We start from the raw sequence: 23,915 nt of genomic DNA on the forward strand, positions 1-23,915 counted from the left end.
GTATAGTTAGTCTTTATTTAGAAAATATGGATGTTATGCCCGGCATAACATCCATATTTTTAATATTATGTGCCTCTGACTGTTCCAACAGGAACGAGCACAACATCCATGCTTCCTAAATAAAGACAAACTATACTTTCCTACAGCCTTGGCTAACTAATAGATGCATATATTTAAACATCCATGCTGTCTAAATAAAAGGTAGTAAAAGGTAGACAAAATTTCTGGGGCGAACATCTTTCCCATCTTTATTTACCTACTTTTATCAGAAAATGTTCTGCATAAAATTAATATTTACATGTACAAATATCTACATTAAATGGATTTTTAAGTTATTATTAAAGTAGTTATTTATCAATAATTTCACTTAAGACTCCTAGATGACTTTCTCTTTACCCCATATAACAAAAAATTTTGCTCTGAAGTGAGCATGAATTCTGTACATATCAACTTTAATGTTAGTATTTTAATGTGCATAATTAACCACAGCATATTAGTTGTCTATTAATTTTGAAAATATGAAAAATTAAAATGTTTAATAAGTGACCATTTCCCCTGAGAGTATTACTGCTGCCACCGTCTGTATTAGAGGGCGAAAAAAATGGTAGGGGTGGCCATAACTTCTATTCTGCTTTGATTAAAAGTTGTCAATTTTGACTTCAAGTCAAAAACATGCTATATTTCTAAATTATGAATGGACATTGACCTAATATTCCAAAGAATAGCTTTATTTTATCTTTAAGTAGATATGTATTTTGCAAATAATTAAGAGATTTTTTTTTGTATTTGTTGTATGTAGCATTATCACTTTTAAAACCTAAAACCTTATGTATGTCTTACCTGAAAGTCATGTTCTATCATCTTTCTCATTTTGAAGAGAGGATAATAAAATAAAAGATCAACTTTAAGAAATATAAACTATGGATTACAAACATAACTCTTATCAGGAGATCTATCAAGGACAGGATATTTTGTAATAAACAACAAACATAAACCACATATCATCATATGGGATAAGAGGTTCAAATGTGCATTTAAAATAAGAACTCTACACCTTTATAACATGAAAGAATTTGAAGTTTTGAAGCTAATTTACAAATATTTAAGTAAAGTGGAAGTACATCTGGATGCATTTAAAGGAAAACATCCCAAACACACACAAAGCTTGTGGGAGGATGCCAAAAATAACTAACTCAAGTCATACACTTTGAAATCCATTTCCATCAGATACTAAGGAAATGGATTTTATTAATTTAAAGGAAAAAAAAACTTTCTAAAAATAATTTCTCCTTATTCTGGCATTGGGCAGACAGAAGCAGTTTTGTTCTCCTAACTGAGCTACAGGAAAAGCTTAATTTGATTTAATATCTCTGAAAAAAAAAATAGGTTATTAACCTTTTTATCTAGTATACATGTACAGTAAATTATCTACAGTGAATTTAAATCTAAAGTGTATCAGAAGATGGATGGATAACCATAAACTGGCATTAAGATATGTAACATTTATAACGTGATGCAATTTTGTCAAGTATTAATGTTTGCACAAACACAAAAATACTCCAAAAAACATTTTAGAAGTGTAGATTAGGACATTCAGACATGAAAATTGCACAAAATGTGCATGAAAGTGCTTGTCAAAAAAAAAAAAAAACGTGAAATGCTACAAACACTTAGATTTGTGGAAGCTGCTGTATATTATTTAACAACTAACACCTCCCTGCTTCCACTAGAGTCAAGGACTAATTGCCAGGTTACATATCATTTAGTGCAGAGGGTAATTGCTATATTGAAGCAGAAGTGGCTGCCATATAAAATAGGTGTTTCAACTTGTTCCAAGACTTGTTAGGAAAATGTGCTGCCTGTTTAGGGCAGCTGAACTGCTGACTGTCAACAGATATTTAGAAAAGCTCTTTGATGACTCGGCTAGTCAGCATCATTACAGGTAAGAAAGACTTGGAGTACAGACAGCCGACGAAGGACTTGTGGACTGTTGCCAGAGGAACCATTTCATGATCAATGCAGGGAAAGCTGAGGAGCTGGTGGTTGACTTCTGCAGATGCAGAAGTTGAACACTGACATCCAGGGAGCGAATATTGAGATAGTGGACTCTCATGAGTATCTGGGTGTTCACCTGAACAATAAACTGACTGGAGTCACAACACCAATACTCTCTACAGGAAGGGGCAGAACAGAATCTTCCTGGTAAGGAGAGTAGGATCTTTTGTAGGGCAGAGAGCTCCCATGAAGACCTTTTTTTGACTCTATGATGGCATCAGCAATCTTGTTTGTTGGAGCAGCAGCTTCTCTACAGCTGAGAAAAAATGAGACTAGATAAGCTTATCAGGATGGCCAGCTCTATCTAGGATACTCTCTTCATTCAATTAAATCCAAATTAGTTTAATTATACAGCGCCAATTCACAACACAAGTCATCTCAAGGCACTTTACAGTTCAACCAGATCATACAGTCAAATTGGTTCAAAGTAAATCAATTTGAATTTCTATCTAAGTAAAACCAGTTGATTGCATTGACTCATTGACTCAAATGCAATCCCTCACACTAAGCATGCTTGTAGCGACAGTGGAGAGGAAAAACTCAGTTTTAACAGAAAGAAACCTCCAGCAGAACCAGGCTCAGTGTGAGCGGCCATCTGCCGAGGCCGACTGGTGTTCAAGGAGGCAGAAGCAGAGATACAAAAAGCAGCTGTAAAAGGCAGCCTCATCCAGGAAACACACAGCCAGGCAGACAAGCGCCGAGCCAGCTCCAATGTCAGAGGATGACATGGGAGCACATCCAGCCAGTCACGGTCAGAGAAACAGGACTACACTGGAAAACAACAGGACTACACTGGAAAACATTGAACTCTGACAACTTGAAACATTCTGTTCAATTTGTAAGAGGCCACATAAAAAATAAAATAAAAAATAACATTGTTGTTAAACAATGTCTCCCATCCATGCATGAAACTGTTGTAGGGCTAGAGCACACCTCTATTGGAGGACTGCTGCATCTAGATGCAAAAAGGGGCGTTAATCTAGATCCTTTATCCCAGTAACTGTTGGACTTTATAACCATCTTGGCTGTGTTGAGATTCAATAAGTGTTTAAAATCTGTGCTTTTTTGCAATTTTTTAACTAGTCTGGTGCTGTTTTTAATGAATAAATATACATACATGATTTTCACACACTTCAGCAATATTTCTAAATTTTATATTCCTAATAAGTGGACAGTATATTGTTCTATTTTTTTTTTTATCTTTATGGTTATTTTGTCTTTTTTTTTAAACGCTTTTACTCTTGTGTGTATATGCATGCTTTAATTTTTCTTTAACATATATGTATATATGTAATATATATGTATATATATTTACACATCTTAACCAGAAATACAAAAAATATATCAAACAACGAACTCCGGTATGAAAAGTAAAAGATATGGAAGGAAAGGACGAAGGAAGCAGGCAAGGGGGCAGAGAGAGTACGTATTGGAACGAGACGTCGCTTTGTTCAACAGTAGGAGGGAGGAGGACAGGCAGAACCACAGCCGCTTGCTTTGCTTGCCTTTTACAGACACAGCATACAGACCCGGACTGTATGCGCTGTGACATACGCTAGGAAAATATTTTCTCTTCCCAGACTCCGAGGACTCCAAGGGATGTCAAAGCGAGTGCGAAGCCGGGAGGTCTGCGCTGATTGCAGCGCCCCTGGTACGGTGCCAGACAAGCTAGCCTAACCCTTAGCAGCTTAGCTAACCCGCTAACTAACGGCTACGTCCGGTTAGCTAAATAATTAATATTACGGAACGGTGGCAACTCATTGACAGCTAGTGATATTGCTAACTTCACTTCTTTAAAAATGCTCTACTTGTGAGCAATGTTTTTTATGGTGTTGTCTCGTTGTATCAATTTAAACTTGTATAATTCTAACATTGCTTGAAATAATTAACGTACATGTCCCAACAAGGAGCTAGCTTAATTAGATACATTTGGTAGCGCCTATCCCTTAAACATAAAATCCTTCTATCCGGACTGGATACTCGATTTAATACAAAAATCCGTGATTTTTGTATTCCAACATTTAGGAGCTACATGGAAGCATCTAAACTGCTAATGATTGTTATGCTTGAGGTTAATTGCGTAAGTAATGGTTGGTTTTTATATATGATGGAGCTAGCTCATGAAGAAACATCGCGTGTGTTTTGCAGAGCCCCGTTGGGCCTCGGTAAACAGGGGTGTGTTGATCTGCGACGAGTGCTGCAGCATCCACCGAGGTCTGGGGCGACACAGCTCTCAAGTCAGGCATCTGACTCATTCCTCCTGGCCCCCCTCTCAGCTGCAGGTGAGTAATACAGAAGCATCAGAGAAAACATCAAGGGCAAATATTTCAAATAAGAAATACTTGATGGGTTTATTTTTACACTAACCAATAAGTATATGCCAAAGTTTATTTGTAAAATTGATGGAAAATTCTATATTATTTTTAAATAATAAACCTTGTAACCTAACTTTTGAGTTATATTTTGAGATATTTGTAATATTTCTCTGCCCTGTTAGTCAATACTTTGAAAAAAAAAAAAAAAGCACTTTGGTGTGAATTATCATTACATACATATTTTGGCTAGCTTTTACCAGTTTTGCACACTCTGTTGGTGGTCGATTCATTTTTTTTTTTAACCCCATTGCTAATAGCTCAATGTCCATCAGGTTGAATTTGGGGCATTCAGTTTTTTATGACAGGTGAAAATCTGTCCAAAGCTCTAGTCTTTTACAGCTTCAGACAAGTTTTCTTCCTCAGATTTCATGGTGTGGGATGCTACTTTCACAGTTATGTTCAGCATCCCCTTTAAACTGAATTTATTGTTTTGCAGAATTTAAAAAAAAATATGATTTTGGTTCTTTATAACTAGATCATTTGTTTTCACAAGTTTTCTAAGTCCACTGCTTTGGTAAATTGCAAAGGTTTTATTTAGTTTGATATTAGAAGAGAAAGACTAATGTATAGATTCTTAAAAGATGCTTAAAAGTTACTCTGATTTATTTTCTCCTTGTTCAGCCTATCAGTGTGGGACAGATTCTACTTGATTGCTGTTTCACATCCTTTACTTTTGAGCCTGATTGTTTGACCGATGATGATATGTGAGATCTTTTAAGCTCGGGCTGTTTCCTTATAACTTATCCAAGCTTAAAGGACTTTGTATATCCTATATCCCAGATATGTTATTTGTGTTCTCTGATCTTCATGATGCCATGTACTCTACTCTTGATATCTAACTAGGATTATTTTCAAACGTAGCGTTAGCCCATTATGTAAGATCTCAGTAAAAAAAAAATTGAAGTCTGTGGTTTTGGTATGATAAAATGTAAACTAGTTGAAGGGATTTTATTAAAGCTAATCAGCTGTTTTTTTTTTTTTTCTTGCTGTAGATGGTCCAGACATTGTATGGTAATGGCGCAAATTCCATATGGGAACACAGCCTTCTGGATCCTTCCTCATCAGCGAGTGGGAAGCGAAAAGCCAACCCTCAGGACAGAGTTCAGTAAGTAGTTTTTAAGGATTTATATGTGTCATTGTGGAGTGGGGAATGCTTGCTTGCACGTTGTATAATTCCTTGCAGACAACATTGATTTTCATACTTGGGGTCAGTGAATAGGAACAATTGGCCTTCTGTTCTCTGACACGACTCTTTGCAGTGCAGTCAGAGAAAACTTGGAGGACGTCCTAAATCTTTTCATGAACTGAACCAGTTTAGTTTAAAAAAGTGTGCAAACCCTGCCCTTACGTTGTATGTTATAGTGGTGAAGGAAAAATGTATAACCTTTAGTTTGCTTGTTGCATGTAGTCCCATACACATTTGAAACAATAGGCAGACTAAATCTTTAGGAGTGTTATGTTTGCATATGACATCCGTTTCTGGGTGTTCAATTTTATTTGTTGGGTGTTTAGTTAAGTTCAAGCTCCAGGACTAAAGATAAACATTCAGCTGTATATTACCACAGCACAATTAGGTTTAGTTCACCCCGTTTGAGCTAATGCATGCTTTCAGCACACAGCCCACAGGAATTGTTGGAGCTTTCTCATAGAATTGCTAACCTTTTGAATTACCATATATTAAGGGTGTAAAAAATCTGTGCCAAATTTGTTCCTCAGTCAGACTTCCCGTTCATTTTTGGGAATGTTGACTGAGCTGAGTTTTTTTAGTGAAACACAAAGCCTACAGCCACTTCCTGTTTGTTTAAACATTTCCTAAACCAGGACGAGCTTCTTTCAAAATTACCACATCGCTCTAATTATGTTAAGTTCAAAGTTTTTTATTACTTTGTCAGTAAAATAATTGAAACACAAGGTAATTCAAAGAAATAAATGTGTTTAAATGTGCACTTAATCTGACCCTGCAGCCTGTGAGAGATTTTCAGCGTCTTAGCCCAAGTGTCAAAGTCATCTTGTTACACATTTTTATAGACAAAGTCTAATACGGTCACTTCCCTGATTTCCTTCTGACAGATCCAGCTCTCCATATGCCCCAAACTCTAGATCACCTTCTTTATTGGTTTCCCTTTAATAAAAGTGGTTCCACGCTAGCCTGTGAACACACTCTGTGACCTGCTGAGGATTCATAGGTTCCTCTCTTTTGATCTAAATAGATTAATCCCTATTTTTACCGGATAGATGTTGTCGAACATTGGAATCAGTAAAATGGCAATGACACGCAATTTTCCTTCAGTTTTTACCTGTATATATTGTTTTTATTTCTAGTCCCAACAAGACTGAGTTCATCAAGGCAAAGTATCAGATGTTGGCTTACGTTCACCGGATGCCGTGTCGTGATGATGACAGTGTAACTGCAAAGGACCTCAGTAAGGTAAACAATTGTTTTTACATTACTGTCTTTCACTTACAATATAAGGATAAAACGTTTTGGTCAAAGCAACAGTGGAAGAGTAGTTCTCGTTCCTGCATGAGTTATGTAAATTAGTTCAGGCTCTATAAAAAATTTTTCCTGATGTGCCTTTTTATAGGTTAGTAAACTGCTCTTAGTTGTGCTTTTAAGATTACTTTTGATCACATTGGTCTGGCTTAAAAAAGAAATGTCAAATTGCAAAAACCGACAGCTTCATAACTTCCTTCATGAATACTCTAGCTATTGATGTCAGTCATAAGACAATTTCATGAACACTGAGCTAATTCAATGAATTAATCAATGTATAAGTGGACCTCAAAATAAAATCTTAACAAACCTGTTTCGTATTTTCATTTAGCAACTCCACTCCAGTGTTCGGACTGGGAACCTGGAGACCTGCCTTCGTCTCTTATCTCTAGGAGCACAGGCTAACTTCTTCCATCCAGTAGGACTTGAAAACAGATTGTTGCTTTATTTATATCATGTTTTTAATGCAAGTTAAAAGTGTAAATTTAGTTTGATTGTGATATTAGGAAAAAGGAACCACGCCACTACATATAGCAGCAAGGGCAGGTCAGATTCTTCAAGCTGAACTCTTGGCGGTTTATGGAGCTGATCCTGGAGCTCTGGACTCCAGTGGAAAGACGCCAATTGACTATGCAAGGTAAAACAACAAAAACAATTGAAAAACCATTGTATACCATTTTGAAAGTATGTCCAGTTAAAACAAAATGTCATTTTATTTATGTTAAACTTAATATATATTCTTTATGAAGGAGCATTTTCTTTTCAAGCATAGAAATGTTATATATGTCTAAGCTGCCAAGAACAAAAGCTGTTTCTGTACTCACAGGTTGTGGTGAGGTGATGTTGCTGTACACAACAATAAAATAAAAGTAATATTTATAAATGGATTTATGACATAAAAAATAGTTTATTTTTAGGAAAGTAATTTGAAATAGAAATAAAAAAATCTACATTTTATTGAAAGGATATTAATCATTAATGCACCCAAGTTATAGTATTGGGTTTAACTACTTCATTAAATTAACAGTATATTGATGGGTTATGTTGAATCTGGGAAAGTACCCAACATAACTTTCTAAGTCCTTGTTTATCAAGTGCTTGGATGCAACTAGTGGTTAATTTTTATGTTATTGTTTCCCTTGTGTCTTCTTGAATAAATCTGTTTTAGGTTTTAGCATCTGTTAAAATGGCTTATAATAGAGATTTGTAGTATAAGTGTGCACATATAAACAAAAACTAAATTAGGATTTGTTAAAAAATGAAAAAAGCTTCTTAATACTTTTTTTTTATGACTGGTTCAGTTTTTCTCAACCCTGGTCCTCAGGACCTACAGCCCTCCATGGATTAGATGTGTCTCTGCTCCAACACACCAATCCAAATAGTAGCATTACCGCCTTAGCAGCCACCATGGGCTTCATAAGCCTGGTGATCAACCATTTATTTAGGTTAGGTGTGTAGCAGGAGTGAAATGGCTAAAATATAAAGGACAGTGACTGAAAACACTGGATTACCATCACCACTCAAAGTACTTCTTGTTCCATCCTCCTTACTTTAAGTTACATACTGAAGCAATTATTTCCTCAAACAACCGATACATTTGTTTGTTTTACTTTTGAGTTTCTTTGCTGATGTTTAACTTTGACTTTTTCCATTTGTCATATTTGTAGACAAGCCGGGCACCAGGAACTGGCTGAGAGGCTGGTTGAGATACAGTATGAACTCACTGATCGGTTAACGTTTTACCTGTGTGGCAGAAGACCCGGTAAGCACTAAAATCACAGCTCATGTAATGAAGCTGCTGTGTGGATTTGGTTCAACAGGATTTCCGCGGGTCATTAAAAATCATAAAAAGTCATTAAATGATTCTTTTTTAAAGTAAGGCCTTAATTGGCATTAAAATTCATTAAATGTGTTTATTGTGGCATTTAAAATGCTTTATTAAAATTTTTTTTTATAAAAACTATTTTGTCAGACATATTATATCACAATATATTTGCGTGGAACTGCCCCCGATTGATCGCAAAGCTGTATGTTCAGAAAAGAAGCTTGAGTTGGAGAAAAAGCTAATTTCAACAAAAGTGGCTGGAAAACAAGGAATTTTGGACATGGCTGCAGCCTGTCGACGGGTACCTGTTGGTGGCATTAAAATTATTTCTAAGAGCATTAAATTTGAGTTATTCATTCCTGTATAAACCCTGTTGAAGGAACTTAATACTCTATGGATTTGTTATTCATAAAACACTTCCAAATTAACAAAAAGGCTGGAGACCAAAACTGTAGCCACTTATAGTGAAAGACAGATTTAGGCTAAGTGAGACTGAAAAACACAAAATGCCAAAAAACCTTTTTACTGCCTGTTGGTAAATGATTCCCTTTTCTCTGAGCTTAAAATCCTCTGTCATCTCTTGAGTTCAGTATGCATAGAAATTAGGCTTTTGTCAAGCACTTTTGTTAAACTTACGGTTCTTACCAGTAAAACTGACTGAGACAGATTGACAGTAAGCAGTCGGATGTAGCAGCATTTCTGGATTTTAGCGCAGTCTTTGATCTAGCTGATCATTAACTTCTTGGAAAACCTTTAGGTTATGGATTTTTAAACTTGGCTGTACATTTCCTGGTGCAAAGTTGAGCTCTTCTATTCTGACTGTAACTTAAAGTGGTGCGACCTGTTGCTTTTGACCGCTACATGGTTTAAACATCTTTCCAGAGATGCTAAAATCTGAGACCTTTGCAGAGACTGCTTCTGCAAGGTACTACTTGTCCAGAATGGGGATGTTGGGTAAACTTATCATTGTCACTCCTATTGTAGCTAAAACTAAACGCCTTGGGGCTCAGCCCACTGCTTAGCACAGCATACACAGGATGTATGCCACTCATGTCAGTATAAAATAATAGAACAGAAGAGTCATAGACTGTTAAATGTATCAAAGTATGTTTTAAAGTCATATCACCCTCATTGAAATATATTATTTTCCAGCTCTGCTACGACATTTAATCAAGTCTTTAGAAAAACTAAACTTCAACCTTGGAGAATGATAGGGTCCAAACAGATTCAGAGGTTTTGAAAAATGAAACTAAAATGGCATCACTGAAAGACTTACAAACTGGTTTTTAACAGGAACTCTAAATTTAACTGTTGGCCAGTGAAGCAAGATGTTTTATTATCATTTAATACTGTTTTTCTTATCCTCTTGTGTTCTAGATCACAGACATGGGCAGCACTTCATCATTCCACAGATGGCAGACAGGTAATTCTTTTTCAAACTGGGATCATATATTGACTATTTGGTCAAAAGAATTTGTTGATGACTACGGGTTTTCTTGTGAATTTTAAGTTAATAATGTTAAGGTTATAATTTGAATCCATTTTACTTTGTGCTGCATATGATGGAATAGAAACAAGTAAGTATTTTTAATAAATTTGTCTTTGTGGAAAAGGATTAGTTCCCTTTTGCTTGAATTGATTTGTTGAATTCTTTTTTCCAAAGCAGCCTTGATTTGTCAGATTTCGCAAAAGCAGCAAAGAAGAAGCTGCAGTCGGTAAGGCATCTTTTAGATATATTAACTTTCTGCTCAAAATGATTAACTAAATTAGTAATACAGCTTTATTTTTAGTTAACCAACCATCAATTTGAGGAACTTGCAATGGATGTTTATGATGAAGTGGACAGAAGAGAAACCGATGCAGGTTCGATTTCTGAGCCTTATTTTTCAGCATGCAGACTTTGTCTGCTTTTATTCCTATATTTACAACATTCTGTAATGCTAAATGCAAACTGCCCTTATTTTTCAGTCTGCTTGGCCACTCAGAATCACAGCACTCTTGTCACTGACACAACAGTTGTACCTTTCCTGCCTGTTAATCCCGAGTATTCATCGACCAGAAATCAGGCAAGTTAGCCACGTGTTGAAGTGCAATGCTTTGGTGGAAGGAGCTGATTTCTGAAAGTTAATTTTTCTCTGTCTTCATACATTTGGATTTTCAGGGTCGTCAGAAACTGGCAAGGTTTAGCGCTCATGAGTTTGCCACCCTTGTTATCGATATTCTAGCGGATGCTAAACGGCGACAGTGGGGTAATTCCTGCGATAGTCCAAAAGGTATAAAAGGATTTTAGTTTTAACAGATTTTTGCTCACATTATGCATTTATCTCTAGAGTGTTTTCATTTTATGTCACATTTAAGTTACACTTAAAATCATAAGCTTCAACATTATGTCCTATTTAGTATATTGATCTCTATGTAAGTCCTCTCCACTTTGATCACTGACTTTTTTCTCCCTGTCATCAGATAATGTTGAGCTGATCCTTCAGGGAATAAACAGTCGCCACAACAGTGAGAGCCAAGAAAATGACCAACCAGATTATGACAGTGTGGCATCTGATGAAGATCCAGTACAAGAGGCCACCTGTGGGGATAACTGCAATGATGGAAGGACCAAGGTTAATCTATATAAGAAACCGGCATCTCCTACTACAACACATCTTTACCTTGCTTGACATTTGAGACTGATGTTATCTTCTGTTTTTTTTTGTTTTTTTCTTTTAGAGCTCAGAGTCTTCTGATCTTTCTGATGGCCCGATCACAGTGCAGGAGTTCATGGAGGTTAAGAGTGCCCTGAATGCATCAGAAGCCAAAATACAACAGCTTCTCAAAGTCAACTGTCATCTTAGTGAAGAACTACGGATGATGCAGAGCAAGGTTAGTTACATAAGCTAAGGATTATGTTTGGAAAATAGATTTTATGTTTAATATTTTGTTAGAGTTTGAAAAATTGACTAATAATACATTTTGCAGCTTTGACCTGTTTTTGAATTTTATTTAAATGGTGGTATAATAATACTATGGTGTAATTAAAAAAGTGGATTATTTGTACCTGACGAACTTGACTTTGAGGCATATTGCTTTGCTTTGATTTTTGCATTTCTTTAACATATTGCCGTATTACAATAATACGCTGTCAATCACCAAGCGGTTTTTAAAACATTTAAAGCAGAGGATCTGCTACATTTGCATTAGTGCTGCATCCATTTTAAACATTCAAATCTAGTTCTTTTTTTCTGCTGAACTAACTCTAGTTCTTTGCATTGAATGAAATTAGCCAGTGAGAGATAATCGGACATGCTCCTAACAGCCAGCCTCAAGCACACTCAATATCATGCAGTCTAACAGCACTGTGTTTGTAATTTAAGGGAACTGGGACTGGGGGCCCAGCGTTATTTCAGAGGGGGCCATAGGCAAAGTATAATTACAACACAGACTATCTCCATATAAAGGATCTAGTCTCATCCTATTTCTCCTTATCTTATTTTTTTTAAAACCTTGATATGTTGCTAACCCTACTTTAGAGACTTCATGGTATTAGGCCTGGTCTTAGTTGGTCTTTAAGAAAGTTCCTTAAACATCTTTTAAGCCGGTCTTAAGACAAATAAATAATGGCTTGGACTTCTGCAACAGGTTGCCACTAATTATAAACTAAAAGTAAACCACTGACACCTACAGGAAGCATGTGCTAAGTGCCACGTAAAGTCAGATATAATTTACAAGTTTAATTTACTGATGTTTTAGAAAATCCTCTTTAACATTTCTGCTAACAGGAAAGTGAGTTCAGAGCACCAGCAGGATCTTTTTCTAGAATCATGATCAGGGTTTTTCATTTTTCAATCTCTTGTTCCCTCCCGCCCCCTTACTTTCTTTTATTACTTGCATGGCGGACCTCAGATTTATCAAAGTCCAAACACAGTTATTCCCCCCCCAAAAAATAAACCCAAATATATCCATATCTATATAATTTGTCCAGCATATAAAGCGACCCTAACCCTATGCTGAAGTTATGAAAAAAAACATGCAACAAATAAACATGCATAGCTACATGAATTTAATATCTGAGACCTCTGTAAGAATATTGATTTTTAATATATTTTAATGATCTGGCCGTTTAAAAGTGAGTCAAAAAATTTAACACCTCTTAAAGACAAAAGCTTGGAAAGTGGAGGGTCATTGGTAAGCTCTGAGTTTTGATTCAATAAAGCTTCTTCATATTGAAAACCTGTTTATTGGCCCCTTTTTTTCTGTTTGAACTTCATTAAACTAGTACCTGCACTTACACCCCATCACGTTGCTGTATTTGACCACTTCTATTTAAAATGGCATTAGAACATTTGATGCCAGAGAAAACATAATTCTCCCTGCACCTTCCCTTAGATTGAACTTTTAAGCATAAACATCTTGATCACCATATATTAAACACATGTATATGCTACTGCTACAGAATCTAAGCAGCAGCTGCTCTGTTCTCAATACATGTTCTGATGGTTTACTTGGCTAAGAAGTCAAAATGCTTCAAAGGAAATGTGCAATTTAAGGTATAACTTTAAATTGACTAATAGTAAGCTGACCACTTGGAGAACTCAATGATAACTGAAAGTTAAATTACCAGATTGATCCTTTAACATGGAAATGATGGAAAAAGTAATGAACCTAGCTGTGATGGAGCAGAACAGTGTGAATTCCACACAGCTTACATCTTTATCAGAATACCAGCATACTTGGTAAACCAGAAATGGTTTGACTGCAGTTTATGGTCAATTTTCTATATGTTAGCTTCCTGGTTTACTGTTTGAATGCGTAAAATGATTAGAAATTCATGAGTACATGATACTTGTGGAACTGTTTCCTAAATCACTGAGTCTAACAGTTAGTTTATGCCACTGGTTTTCTGACTTGGAACTAGGATTAAGTTTTTTATGACAACATTCTCAAGTCTCATCCATTCTTCTGGAACGAAACCATCTTGGTACAAGAAGCAAACCCTCCAATTCTTCGTTTAGGGGTTGGCTAGACATTCTTCTTGAAATGTTCTCACAGCATAACGGGGTGAATACAAAAACAACATTACACTGTTGCATTACATTGACTGATTCCATCTTGGTCACATGTGGAGGGATTGTGAACGGAACTATATAGTTTATTTTATGTTGTTGCATAGTTGGACTAAGCATAAACAAGTAGAAGTTGTACATCCAAAATAAAATACTTTGCCACAATTGTCATTTAATCTCATATTTAGAATTAAAAGAGAATTTTTACCAAATTTTTCCAAAGTTTCGTGTAGTTTTTTGGGAAGACGCATTTGTTTAGATTTTTTTTTTTTTTTTTTTTTAAGCAGAATGGACATGTCTCCTTTGGCTGACTAAATATTGTCCTCTTGGATGTTATTTACTATCCTCTGTGTTTTTGTTTTTGTTTTTTTTCATTCTAGAGATAAGATCATTTTACAGAGTCTTGGTACAACACTCTGATCATTAAGATGAAACAAATGATGGTTCTCACTCTTATTTTTCTTTTTTCATAAATAAAGGCAACTACTTGTCCTGCATATTCTCGTGGGAGTTTTTATCAACGTATGGCATAAGGATTCCATTTGTCGTAGAGAGCTCTCTTGGTGTGTGATAGACCAATACAACTAACCCAAAACAAAACTGAGACTAGTCTAGCAGGATTTTGTTTACCTGTAGGCTTATCTGTCGATTACAGACCTTTTGTAAGGAAACCAACTCAGCCCAGATTGAATTACAAGGTTGTTTGTTGCCCACAGCTGAGCTCCCTGCAGACTGAAAACACATCACTGAGATGGCAAACCCCCAGCGGACAGCAACATTCCCAGGGGCCCCTTGGTCGGCATCCAACCCGCGGAGGTCGTGCCATGTCGATGTATGAGACGGGTTCTGCTCCGCGACATTTCTCCCACAGAGTGGAAACGGCTCGTCATGACGATGGAGTCGTTTTACAGCCTTTTCCCACCAATGTAAGCATACAAGCACCGAGGTTCCTGCTCATGATTGTTCAAAGTGATGGTGCTTGGCCTGGGGCTGGTGTTGGATTTTCATTTGTTCATTCAATCATTTACTGCATCTCAATGGTGTTGCTCAACTTGGTTTGACCCCCTCTCTAGATTGGTAGGGGCCCTTTGGGGACAGCTGCCTCCTCCCTACCTACCTTCCCCTCTCCTCCGTCCTGGTCGTGGGATGAGAGATCTCGCAGGGTTGAGTACTGAAAATCCCCTCGGCTCAGTTGAAGCCTCCAGAGATGCTGAAAACTGTCCTCTTGCTTGACCCCACAGTCTTCTCTCTCCAGATCCTTGTCTTTGAACTGCTTTGAATATTGGCTGCATGCATGTACCTTTGTACCGCTGCTACGGTCCAGTAACTTCAACAAGGCTGGCGGGTTTCAGAAGTGATGATGACAAGCTGAATGATCCCACTGCAGCTGTGATCAGGATTAGAGATGCACCGATATGATTTTCTGTTGGATTTCAAATATCCGATTTATGAAACTCTTTGAGCTACAGAAACCTATTTTAGTTCCTGGTTTAATTGATCATTATATAAACATCTGAGAGCAGTGAATCAAAATCCAGCATTAAATATGAGACAAAGTTAGTTCTAACCTTTTAAACTGTCTAAATAATGTTTTATATGGGATTAGTGGCAATAGCATTACTATAAAACAAATCTGTGTGTATTACTCGACAACTTAGATCCTTAATGCTGAGATTTTCAGAATCTGAACATTCTATTAGAGATGGACGTTGGGAAGCTTCAAAGGATAAAATGGAGACATTTTCTTGTACATAGTTCTTATGTCCTGTTATCTGTGTGAATAGTCCTGCTTATCCTCACACTTGGAACCAGAAGGTGCAGCACCTAACTCAACATGTAGAAATAGAGGCTGTGTTCGATTTCAGAGGCTGCATCGTCAGCGTACGCTCTGTTACCTAGCAACAGTGACAGTTGACACACAAAGCAGGCAAAGAATGAATGCTGAACTTCTCACTATTGTGCTGTATCCTAAGTAAATTTTCGAGGAGCTTCAGCAGCAGTACCGTCGTTGCAGATATCAGATTTATAGTCCTCACTTTGCAGAGATATTGGAATCTGAGCTTAAATGTCATCCAAAACAGAGACAGATAAAACCTTTTAATAACCCAAGTGTTACCTGAGACATCTAACCCAACAACCAATAAAAAACAACTATTTTCATTCATTTCAGACAGAACTTTTCACATACTTGGATTTTATGTAAACTGTGCTTAAAATATTTACCACTGATCTGCGTCATTTCCCTTTTACCTCTGAGCACGGAGCAGCCGGCTTGCTTAGACTCGGGTAGCCCAAGGCTACGTAGGATACACCGGACCTGTCCTTCAAAATGGCTAAAAAGAAGGCCGCATAACGAGGCATCTTCCAATCCGAACAGGCCTCTGCGCCACGCTATGACTTAATCGTCCGACTGATCTGACCTTCGGAAGATATAGCCGCTGAATAGGAAATCAGCAATAGTGTTTTTTTTTTTTTATGGTACCTCATAAAATTTCATTGCAAAAGCCTTAATGATACTGAGAATATCTACCATTAAATGTTCTTCACTCAGTAACCCAGTCGACAGCACAGAGTCTGGCTGTGAGTATGATTGTGTTAAAGGCTACATTCACTGATCTGAAAAAAAAAATCACTTTTTGAGTTGTTGACTATCCTGTATTCTTCATTGAGCCAGTCAGGCTGAAAATTTTAGTTTTAATCATTTGTTGATTCCTTGGTGCATCTCTATGAGAACATGAAGTTGGTCTATTTCAAAAAATCCTTTTTGGCACAACACACTTGGCTACCATCCTCATTGTATTAGCTCTACTAATTGCATCAGCTAAGCTACGAATGTCTGAAAACACCAGATACTTTCCCCCCCTCTCTCTTTCCGTTTGTGCTTTAGAGTGAAACACCAATTCTGAAATGCATGAAGTAAATGTGTCTAATATTTATGTTTGTTTTAATCAGCAGTCACTTTCTGTATTAGAATGATGGTAACATGGTGATGATTTTTATTATAGGGCTGTAGTTTTGGAGGACACAGTACAATGTTGGAGAGTGACTATGACACTACTCCAAACCACTCTGAACTTGAGGAGGCTGGGTAAGTAGGAACGTGGAATATTTAATCTTTACCTACTTAAGCAAAGTGTAGCATATTTGTTTATGTTATGAAGATTTAGAACAGTTATTCACAAGATTGGAGCTTTTCATGTAGTGAATCTTGACCATATGTTTGTGTTTATCGATTTTATTTTCCCCTAAAATCTTAAAGGTATAATGGAGGATTTTCACAAATTTTTGAAAAGACCCACCCTCTCCACTTTTAAATGCACGTTCACATCCCTGTACCCGCTCTCAAGAGGGAACACCTATTAAATGCATGTGAGAGCGTGCATGAGCTCATTTCCCCTCGTGTTATAACATGTTATAAGCTTTACATCTAATGTTTAAGCCCAGTAAATGTATAATTAGCTACAATTATAGTTTAGAAAATGTATACTTTGTATAATGTATTATTCAGAACAAATAAAAAAAAAAATGCAATGAAGTTTTAGTGAGTAAAACTTCACACAGGGAGGTATGTTTAGGGAGTAGGTTTTGACCATATGTTGTATTTTCCTCATCTATTGTCCCAGTCTCTTGTAGCAATTAATGTTTGGTTTATTTATGGTTTTAATTCATGTGTTTAAAGAACCACACTTTGTTGAGCCTTAATATCTCATTATAATTAAGTTTGAGTTTATATTTCTTCTTAACTTTATGCTTATGTTTTTCGGTCAGAAATCAGTGCAGCTCAGAGTGAAAAACAAAACACTACAGGCTTAAAGTGCTACATGTTTTGCTTATATGTTTTAAACAAATTGAAGGAAAGGGATTTGTTCAACATTTGCTAAAAATCAGATTTAGGTCCTTCAAAAAGGTTTTAAAAAAGACAGATACTACAAAAATGTTCCATGAAATGAAGGGATTTGCTTTGAAATATTAGAAGACTAGATATAGATTACACAGTCCTGTTTTCACTAAGAAAAAAAAATAAGATCCTCATACTACTTTATTTTCTACAAAATACTTATTTTAGTAAGAAAATAGTCGCCAGGGATTGGATTTTAAACCAGGACAACATAAATTCTCTTTGAATTGTAACTCTTTTCTGAGATTAACCTTTGCTAACCATCTCTTTCTAATGAAAATGTACGGCTGGGAGGACTTCAGTGGTTATATTTCTGTATTTGCAGCAGTCCTGTGACGGCTCCTGAATCGGCAGAACCTGAAGCAGAAGGTGAAGAAGACGCCACCCTGCCATGCACCGAGGATGTTATCTGTAAGACGGAGCAGATCACAAAAAACATTCAGGAACTTCTGAGAGCTGCCCAGGAGACCAAACATGAAAGGTACGCCTCTGGAACCACTCATTTACAGTTGTTTGTTTGTATTTACTTTGGTCATCATGATAATAGAAGAATTTCAGATTTTTCCCCCCCCCCCAATACATCATCACTGTCATGTAGCCTCTGCTAAATCCCTTTTATGTTGTCTTGTAAATGATTGATTGTTATGCCACAGAAGTTGTGGAAATGTATTTCATATTCAAATTAGATTTTTAATAATTAAATATATATATATATTCTATTTTTTTTTACGAAAAACTTTAAAGTGAAGCTCAAGGAAATGGAAAGGCCAAACAATTAATCTGTCATTTTGATCCCATGAACGATTATGTCTCCATTCCTGCTGAGAGTACACCCACTCACATCTTGATTTTCAGTACAAGAGGAAGGAATAAATGAAATGTGCCAAACATAGTTTCTTTGCATATATTTCAGAGCAGTGTTTTTCAACCCTGGTCCTCAAGGCACACTGCCATTTATGTCTTGAATGTGTCCCAGCTTTCACACACCTGATATCAATTGATAGAGTAACAGGTTTTACTGGAAAAACACTGATTTAGAATGAAAATATACGAAACAAGGAGGGAAGAAATACACCAAACCTTGTGGAATCATGATTACATGAATACTGCACTGTTAAGTCCAACTCCAAAAGGCTAATTGGATTCAACATTGTTTCAAACACATTTTTCAGCTGTCTTCCTGCTGAACACTGTGTTATACATTTGGCCTGTTGAACAAACTCCAGCTTAACTCCACATGATAACTTTGTTCTGGTGATTTAGATTCTAGGGCTTATCGAACACAGTAGGGATTTTGTGATGTTATAAAAGGAAAAAAGAGACATTTAAAATAAATGGTAATCATAATAGTTATATATTGTGATATTAATTAATAGTTTCATAATTGAATATTGTCATAAATGGGGCATTTTGAATGACTTGGTGTCCTTTTGACGGAGTTGTGAAAACATTTCAATATTACTGAATGTCCCTGCTTTGGAAAAAAGTTTATATTAAGTATTTGGTTTAGTTAATTTGGGATTAATGTGTAAATAAAAGAAAAAAAAATAGCAAAAAAAAATCGTTAATCTCTCTTTGCTTAGTAAAGCATCCAGTAGCTTTTAACATCTCTCTTACAGCTTTCTGCCGTGTTCTGAGAAGATCCGCTCAGCTGTGACAGAGATGGCTGCTCTGTTTCCCAAGGTATTCATTTCTGGAACCATCAGCATATTTGTTGACAGATTTTAAATATTCCCTTTTGCTTCCAGAGGATTTATATTCATCTTTCCACAGAGGCCGTCCTCGGAGACCGTTAGAAATTCTCTGTATCTGCTGACTTCAAGTGCAAGCCGGCTTCATGGAGAATGCCAGAAGGCGGCAGGCCACAATCCCTGCGCGTCGGACATCCAGCTGGTCACTCAGCAAGTCATTCAGTGTGCCTATGACATTGCCAAAGCTGCCAAGCAACTCGTTACTGTGACAACCAAAGAAAACAACAACTAACTAAAATCCAAAGACCTTTTTCAAGCACTCAATACACAGTCTATCTGTTGCGTTGCTAGGCTTTCCTTTTAATCAGTGTTATATTTCTGTTTCAATAGTAATAAGCATTCACACACATTCCTTGGGTCGGGGATATCTTACCAAAGGATGCAGAATCATGAATTAATAAACAGATGAACTAAATGTCTTTGTGCCATGCGTTTAAGAAAAGACATCTTTACCTCGCAGAGTTACATCACTCTGACTCCAGAAGTGCAATGCTGTGTGCTTATATGGAGCCGAATCAGAACAAGCAGTTCTGAAGTTTTTTTTTTTCTTTCTTTTTCATCTTGCGTGTGTGTTGTCTTTTCCATCAGTACTGTAGTGGACATCTGTTGTGCTTCTTGACGTCTGCTTTCTGGCATGGCTGAAACGAGGCTAAACACCAAGGATCACAACTGATAACCCCCCATTTACTCCTGTGGCAATGGTCTATTTTTCTACTAACTCTTGTAGGAAGCACTGGTTGTATTGTTATCTCAAATATTTGTGATGTTGCCCGCTTAAAAGTGTACACTTAATTAGAAAGCCGACTGTGACGAAGACGCCAACGCCTTGAGTGCATGTTTCAGACCAGCACATTTTTAATCCATCCAGCAGATGATTTAGCCCTCAGTCTCTTATCTGGGTGGACATGTTTCCTTTGGGTAAAGTATCAATAGTTATTGGAGTTGCAATGTTACAGCTATTCTTATATGTGTGTGTGAATGGACGTGTGGAGGCAAAGTTGCTGATAAACGCGGCCTCAGTGACAAGATGTATGAAATCCACCTTGAATCATTTCTAATAGCATTATGCAAATAGGTAAGATGTATGTATCCATGTAATTCTTTATCAGATTAATCCAAATGCTATTCTATTTAAAAATGTATGTCATACCTCTAAACAAATATCAGTGTTTATTTTCATAAGCTTTTGTTTAACACAGCCAAACTTTGTTCTGCTCTTTGGGGGAATCCCTACTAGCAGCTAGTTATTGATAACTTGTGGTCTCGGTGTATTTGCTGTGGTGCTGTAACTCCAGTGTTTTACACGCTTCCTGTGGTCAAATGCATACTGCTGTTAAATGGCTGACAGCCCACAATAAAATAACCATGCTCTCTGTGTACCTTTTTATTTATTTATTTATTTATTTTTTTTTTAATGTTTTTCCAATTGCAGTGAATGACGGAGTATTAGGGCTGGGCTGGAGATTTTTTTCTTCTATTTCGAGATTAAAGTCGTAAAGTTATGAGAAGTGCTTTCTTTCCTAAAATGAGGAATTTTGAGCATCATGTGAAGTTATACTTTGGCATCGGTTGGACAAATAAGGAAATATTACAACATCTCATAATATTACAACTTTATTCTCATAATGTTATGACTTAATTCCTGTAATGTTATGACTTTATTCTCAAAATATTTCAACTTTATTCTGGTAATGTTACTTCATTCTTGTAATATTACAACTTTTTTTTTATTCTCTTTATTCTCATAATATTACATCTTATTTCTCATAGTATTACAACTTTATTCTTGAAATAGAAGGAAAAAAAATTCTTTATCCTGGGCCAATACTACCGTTGTAGTAGTGAGATGAGCTGACATGGATGTGGAAAGAAAATCTCTGATTTGAAGTTACTCATGTTTAGATTAGACTTTTTTTCAATGCAAAACATGCAGCCTACATTATCTTTCGTGGACTGTAATTGTGTTACTAAGAACAACATGATTAATTTTAGTTCAAAAGTCATCAGTCTTATGGGATTGGAGAAACCTTGTGCCAACATTTCCCCAGAGCGTTATTAACTGACAATCTGTTATGAATTATTAATGTTTAACCAACTAAGGTTGGGTATAATTATTCATGTTGCATTTTTATTATACTCCCCTGAATATTTATCCTCCAGAAAGTTCCAGCCTTGAACCCTTAATCTACCAATCTACTGATTGAGTGTTCATTTAAAGTACTGCTGATTTCCTTGCAGCTTGCTGAGGAGTTCAGTGAGGTGAGAGGATGGGGGGGAAAAAGTGTTGCTGAAAATAAAAACGTTTGATTTTTTTTTAGCAATACAATAGGATGCTATTCGCTCTCTGAATAAACATTTTCAGGAAATGTGCAGAATCTGAACAGTGGTAATGATTTGCAGTAGTTTGTGTCTGATTAAAAAAAAAAATAATAATAACATTGGAAAAAAATAGAGGTTTAAACTAAGCTGACCGAAGTTAAATATTGGGAATGAGATGATTCAGCCAATCACAAACAATTATTACTTCCTTCCAAATAATTTCCCCAAAGGTTATATCATAGAGTCGTTTTCTGCGATCTTATCCGTGATTGTATATCCACCTAGGTAAATTTTTTTTTTCTTTTTAAACATTATAAAAAGAAGTTTGAGATAGAAACTTAGCTCAGGAAATGTGGGTAACATTGGTCGATAAAATTAAGAATATATATTACAAGTAGTATTAGGGAAAATTCTAATGTAGTCATTTATTGCATGCAAATGTATATTTATATGAAAATCAAGCGTATAAAGAAACTTCTTAAAGAAGGATATCACCAAAGTCAGAATTCTGAGATTAAAGTCTGAATTCTGAGAAAAAAGTAAATTCTGAGAAAAAAGTCTGAGTTCTAAGAAAAAAGTCTAAATTCTGAGAAAAAAAGTCTAAATTCTGAGGAAAAATGTCTAAATTCTAAGATTAAAGTCTGAATTCTGAGATTATAGTCCGAATTCTGACCCCCCCCCATATTAGACTGAAATATTTAAAAATCAGCTAACTTTTTTTTTTTTCCTGTGGCCCTAATCCGTACCATTACAAAACCAAACTAACAAAATAAATCGATTTACATTATGTTTGTACCACAAAATTCACTTTATTTTCAACTCTACATAAACAGTTTAAGCCTATTCCTGTCATTCTGGCTGCAGGTCTGTCAATTAAAGCTTCCTGTTTCTTCTAGTTGAAATCAAACCGCATCTGATGTGAATAATAAACCATAAAGATCACATAATTTCCTCGTCTTTATTTGCCACCTGTAGAAAACACGCGATGATGATGATGGGGGCTGGCAGCGCTTCTTCCACACCCATCTGACAAGCAAACAGTTCCGGGTTTTTCCTCTTGTCTCCTGCAGCTTTAGTCACAGGTCGGCACCATGTCTCTTTTATTGGACAATCAATTTAAAGAACTTCCTGCAGACAAGTCTGTGGACACCAAGACCTTCTTGGACAATGTTTCCAGCCTGCCTTCGTTTTTCGGTGAGTTAAGCTCCACCTGATTAACTAAGAAACACATCAGGTGACTTTTTTTTCTGTTTTGTTTTCTGTGCCTCGCCTCATATGCAGGATAAACCAGTTCCTCTTCTGTTCTTTCGGTCTCTTGTTTTTGTTGAGTTTTATATCGATGTAATCTTATAGGGAAAAATGTTTTTTTTTGCGCAACAAAAGAGCAGTCGTAAAGAGAGGCTGGATCTGCAGCGGTGCTTTTATTCCTTGTTTACAGGCTGAACAGAGCGCACATTGACCTCTTTAGTGAAACAGTCCATTCTCTGCGTCTGTCCATGAACACCACTGATCCTTCTCGGCACATGCGCCATGAAGTCATTCATATTTTATTGCTGCGCTCTCAGATGTCTGTTTCTCTTGCAGACTGCTTCGGATCAAGCGTGTTTTCAATCATCAAGAAGGACCTCAATGGAAACATTACAGTGAGATGGATCTATTTCTGTTTCACCTATCAATTTATACTACTGTTTACTTATAAAACCCCAGATATGGCATACTGTTGCTGCTCCTTTTGTGCAGACTTGGATCAAATGTTTGCTTTACTTTTCTCCTTAGAAAATAAAAGCAGTTTATGTTCAGGATCCTGCAAAGTACGCCACCTTGCAGAATATCCTAGAAGCAGAACGAGAAGCCCACAAAGAATGGCCTAAAGTTGGAGCAACATTGGCTCTGATGTGGCTCAAGAGGTGAGCTTCTCCCTGGCCCTTCAATCGGGTTCACATTGTAATAAACTTAGACTTAGTTTTAGACTCAACTTTATTTATCCCTTGGAATTTCTCCTTTTCTGATTCTAGTAGCTCACATAGAGTACAAAATGTTAAAACAAGGTGCCATGAGAGAAAAAAAATATGTAATATAATATAAAAAGAGTGTATATAGTACAAAAAGTACAAAAAAAGCATAAGATAGAAAAAAGTTGCAAT

At 36.4% G+C, this 23,915-nt stretch overlaps 2 protein-coding genes across 9 annotated transcripts in view; both read left to right on the forward strand.

Moving 5' to 3' along the window:
- The first annotated feature begins 3,495 nt into the window (after window positions 1–3,495).
- Window positions 3,496–20,829, forward strand: LOC107091298 (ARF GTPase-activating protein GIT2-like). 8 transcript variants are annotated; one of them, XM_015385130.1, is made up of 21 exons: window positions 3,496–3,706; window positions 4,204–4,337; window positions 5,423–5,535; window positions 6,753–6,858; window positions 7,256–7,342; window positions 7,431–7,561; window positions 8,592–8,686; window positions 10,127–10,172; window positions 10,321–10,326; window positions 10,413–10,464; window positions 10,540–10,612; window positions 10,718–10,815; window positions 10,911–11,022; window positions 11,213–11,364; window positions 11,471–11,623; window positions 14,520–14,729; window positions 14,877–14,966; window positions 16,809–16,891; window positions 18,027–18,182; window positions 19,321–19,384; window positions 19,475–20,829. In XM_015385130.1, exons 1-21 carry the CDS (start codon window positions 3,655–3,657, stop codon window positions 19,682–19,684), a joined length of 2,223 nt encoding a protein of 740 aa, XP_015240616.1. In that variant the 5' UTR covers window positions 3,496–3,654; the 3' UTR covers window positions 19,685–20,829. The 8 variants fall into 8 exon arrangements, with proteins under 8 accessions (XP_015240616.1, XP_015240618.1, XP_015240617.1 ...); XM_015385132.1 differs by having other exon boundaries at window positions 18,030–18,182; XM_015385131.1 differs by having other exon boundaries at window positions 10,416–10,464.
- Window positions 20,830–22,818: 1,989 nt separating this feature from the next.
- Window positions 22,819–23,915, forward strand: part of LOC107091271 (glycolipid transfer protein-like) — a 4,446-nt gene continuing 3,349 nt past the window's right edge. Inside the window, exons 1-3 of the mRNA XM_015385097.1 lie at window positions 22,819–22,965; window positions 23,356–23,414; window positions 23,548–23,678. Coding sequence (XP_015240583.1) covers window positions 22,863–22,965; window positions 23,356–23,414; window positions 23,548–23,678 — 293 coding nt within the window. The 5' untranslated portion in view covers window positions 22,819–22,862. The remainder of the gene's footprint in view (window positions 22,966–23,355; window positions 23,415–23,547; window positions 23,679–23,915) is intronic.

This window comes from Cyprinodon variegatus, unplaced genomic scaffold (genome assembly GCF_000732505.1).
Source record: "Cyprinodon variegatus isolate N-32 unplaced genomic scaffold, C_variegatus-1.0 Scaffold331, whole genome shotgun sequence".
Taxonomy (NCBI): domain Eukaryota; kingdom Metazoa; phylum Chordata; class Actinopteri; order Cyprinodontiformes; family Cyprinodontidae; genus Cyprinodon; species Cyprinodon variegatus.

Coding starts and splice junctions, on each gene's coding strand:
- LOC107091298 (XM_015385130.1), top strand. CDS start 3,655: ATGTCAAAGCGAGTGCGAAGCCGGGAGGTCTGCGCTGATTGCAGCGCC. Junction 5,536..6,752: donor AACCCTCAGGACAGAGTTCA/GTAAGTAGTTTT, acceptor TTTTATTTCTAG/TCCCAACAAGACTGAGTTCA. Junction 10,465..10,539: donor CAAAGAAGAAGCTGCAGTCG/GTAAGGCATCTT, acceptor CTTTATTTTTAG/TTAACCAACCATCAATTTGA.